This window comes from Neophocaena asiaeorientalis, unplaced genomic scaffold (genome assembly GCF_003031525.2).
Source record: "Neophocaena asiaeorientalis asiaeorientalis breed wild unplaced genomic scaffold, Neophocaena_asiaeorientalis_V1.1 scaffold86, whole genome shotgun sequence".
NCBI classification, from domain to species: Eukaryota; Metazoa; Chordata; class Mammalia; order Artiodactyla; family Phocoenidae; genus Neophocaena; species Neophocaena asiaeorientalis.
Window position 1 is genome coordinate 3,110,096 of NW_020175039.1, and position 3,255 is coordinate 3,113,350.

General features: G+C 60.6%; 1 protein-coding gene across 3 annotated transcripts in view; it reads left to right on the plus strand.

Annotated features, from left to right (window-relative positions):
- Window positions 1-2,240: 2,240 nt before the first annotated feature.
- The window catches only part of EPHA4 (EPH receptor A4), a 144,408-nt gene continuing 143,393 nt past the window's right edge, over window positions 2,241-3,255 (plus strand). For 2 of the 3 annotated variants that reach the window (XM_024763270.1, XM_024763271.1), the window contains exon 1: window positions 2,283-2,385. In XM_024763270.1, the coding sequence (XP_024619038.1) occupies window positions 2,295-2,385 (91 nt within the window). In that variant the 5' untranslated portion in view covers window positions 2,283-2,294. Of the gene's footprint in view, window positions 2,386-3,255 lie in introns of all 3 variants that reach the window. The other variant, XM_024763269.1, reaches the window with a different exon arrangement.

Consider the following 3,255-nt stretch of genomic DNA (forward strand, 5'->3'; position numbering starts at 1 on the left):
ATTCGGATTGCTCTTTTTCTCCGCTGAGTCTGTGTACAGAATGACAGGGACCAATATTCATCTCCTTTTTCAATAAACCTCAGGGAGACACGTGAAGGAACCTAGAAATGCATTCCTTAGAAGGACTTCGTGCAGTTATTTTACACGTACATATATATCCCCCTTTTTACTTGTGTAAAATCAGTAGCTACAATAACTGAAATCCACTTCCTCAGACTGTGACATTTCAGTAGGTCTTTCACGGAGAAGTCAGAAAGTCTGGAGTCGCACAAGCTGTCCCTCTAGGCCACCGACTCACACGGCTACTGCCCAGCGCCTCGCCAAGCGCGCTCAAGTAAAAGTTGCCCATATAATTAGCCCGGGTCTGAATTTGCACAAGTGGAGTAGACACGATGTGCTACGGAGGCCAATGACCTGAAACCGTGGCCGCGATCTGCTTTCTCCTCCACACCGCCCTACATCCCTCGTTCTTTCTCTAGGATTTCTATTTCAGGGATGGCAGCTACTCAGGCAACCCCTGGGATACTAAGAGTTTCTCCTTGAAACGCTTTCTGATTTCGTCTTCTGCAATCCAGCTGGCGAGCAGTGCGACAGGACTCCGGGGCCCTCTCCACGGCCACCCGCCACCACTCCGCAGGGGTGGCCTGGGTGCTTCGGAGAGGAGCGGGTGGATGAAAAGATACCCCACGGACACACCTACTCTGCGGACTGCGTGCTGCGGTCTTTGTCCGCTCGCCCTTCCGCGGGGGCCTCGCACTCCCTTTTCTGGCCGGCAGGTGGCGCGCGTGGTTCACGATGAGCTGCCGCCGGAGAGGGAAAGGCGCTTCCATCTCCCCGCGGTCGCCTTCCCGCTGGGACCAAGGCCCGGGAGGAAAACCTGGCCCTACCCCGTGCGGAGCCAGAAGAGGGGTGGTTTGGGAGGAGGAGAGAAGGAGGGAGGCCTCGTCAGGAATCGGGGCGTCTTCAAACGTCCGGAGAAATTCACCGAGTCACGTCGGGGGCCGGGCCCCGGGCCGCCTGCTGCGTTGCGGTCTCTGGGCAGCGCTCAGTTGGCCGCGCCCGCGTCCGGGGCATCAGGGGACAAACCAGGGCCCAGTGCTGCCTGGGCCCCCAGGAGGCCCACAGTGACACCCGCAGCACCTCGGCGGGGGCGGCTGCGCGGATTTCTGCGGGTCCTGTCGCTCACCACCGTCTACTGGGGCGGCGAGAGCTGTCCGGACCAGCCCAGGGGAGCAACGGGAGCGCAGGGCTGCAGCAACCGCTCCGGGCAGCCCCCGAGCTCGGGTTTGCGGCAGGTCCCGGCACTTCCACTTCAGCTCTTCGCCTCTACCCTCCGGGCCCCGAACTTGCTCGGCCCGGTTCCAGGGACTCCCCACGGGGAACACACAGTTGGCTCCCGGCAGCCAAGGCCATCTCGGGGCGCCTTGCCGGGGTGGGGAGTCCTGTCCCGGGGCCGGGGAGGTGGAAGCGCCTTTCCCTCCACGGCTGAGCGCGGAGATGGGGCCTGAGGGGGCTTCTCCGTTGCTAGAAAGTCTTTCGTTCAGTCTCTGGAGACAGGCCGAGGGCTGCACTCGACGTTGGGGACTGATTAGGTACCGCTCTCCAGGCAGCTGGGAGCCTGGGAAAAAAGCAGTAATCAAGCCACAAAACTCTCCCCAAAGAGCATTTCATATGTAGATGCACCACAAAGACACAAAATGGGGCCAGGAGCCAGGTAGCAGAGAGAGGCCGCGGCCGCGCGCAGGAGTGAACGTGTAGCCTGAGTCGGGGCACGCGGGAGGCGAACACTTCGACCCTCAGAAAAAGAGCAACAGCAAAGAGGCAGGTCAACTTGATACTTTTTTTATTGCAATAAAAGAGCATTTTCCTCCATCTCAAACCGCCCGAGGCGTAAGATTGGGTTCCCAACCTTTCCTCGGACTTCCCCCAACCAATTCAGAGTCTTTCGAAGCTCCTTCCGCCGTCCAGGGGCTGGACCGCTGAGATGCGACCAGGGGACCCGCTGCTTCACTCCAGCAGGGGAGGGACGCGGCAGAACTCGCCCCCTTAATCCCGGGGAGACCAAGCGCCCAGCCGAGCCGAGTGGGCGGGGCATAGGGGCGGGCTCTGCTCATCGGGGGCGGAGCAAGGCAACCCCTTCTGCGCTACTATTGGCTGCGGGCCGCGGACTGGCGGGCGCACGTCACGGGCGGGGCCCACCCCCTTGGCAATGTCTTCAGCCTGCTGCACTCCTAACTTAAGCATTTATTCCACTGGGATAGAAGCGGCAGGAGCAGCGTTAGCACCGGCGAACCATGGCTGGGATTTTTTATTTCCTCCTCTTTTCGTTTCTGTTTGGGATTTGCGACGCTGTCACGGGTTCCAGGGTGTATCCCGCGAATGAAGGTAAGAACGGGGCGGCCTTTCTGCGGTCTGGGACAGAGAGGCGAAGATCGGCGGGTGAATGGTCCCCGGGAGCGCGAGGCCGGAGGGTGCAGGGGGATCCCGGCGCGAGCGGTCGCCTTGACTCCGGAGAAAGGGGTCTGGAGCGAGGAGAACCACGAAGGGAAGGCGGGGAGCGGCCGGGCAGCCTGCCTCGGGGCGGTGACCCGTGCGTGTGGCGAGGTTGCCCAAGTTTGTAGCGAAAGGACAAAGTTTATCGGCATCCACCGGCGAGGGCAGCCCGAGGTGCCCCGAGGGGAAGCATGGGAGACAACGCCAAGAAAACAAATAAATAAATAAATTTTGTGGACCTACTCCTACCGCCACTTACCCGCTCAGCCCAGGTCGAGGGGGAACGGAAACCTGGAGGTCCCTGAGGGTATGGTGGTGCTCTCGGGTTCTTGCGAAAGCTTTGCGAGCTCTGGTTTCTGCAAAGTTTCCCGAGCCCTGCGCTTCCCGGGACCTGGCTGCCGGGCCTCCGCCGCGCAGCGGTCGTGGCGCCGCTCGCTGCTCGCCGGTGACCTGATTTGATTGCTAGCACCCGGCGTCAGATACCTTTCTCCCAGCCGGACCCCTGCGCCGTCGGGGTGCGACTGCTGGCCTAGGGGACACCAAGCTCCTCTTGTCATCCCGCAGACCTTGGGAACCCGCTGGCAAGCTGAACGTACTCGAGTTTTAGCTTTTTGCCCCTACCTGTACACCGGGTTAGTTAGAAGGGAACGTGCCGGACCAACTGAATCAGTATAGGTGCTCAGTTTTATGTGCGTCTGTTTGGACATGCTGGAGGGCTGTGTGTGTGTGTGTGTGTGTGTGTGTGTGTGTGTGTGTGTGTGT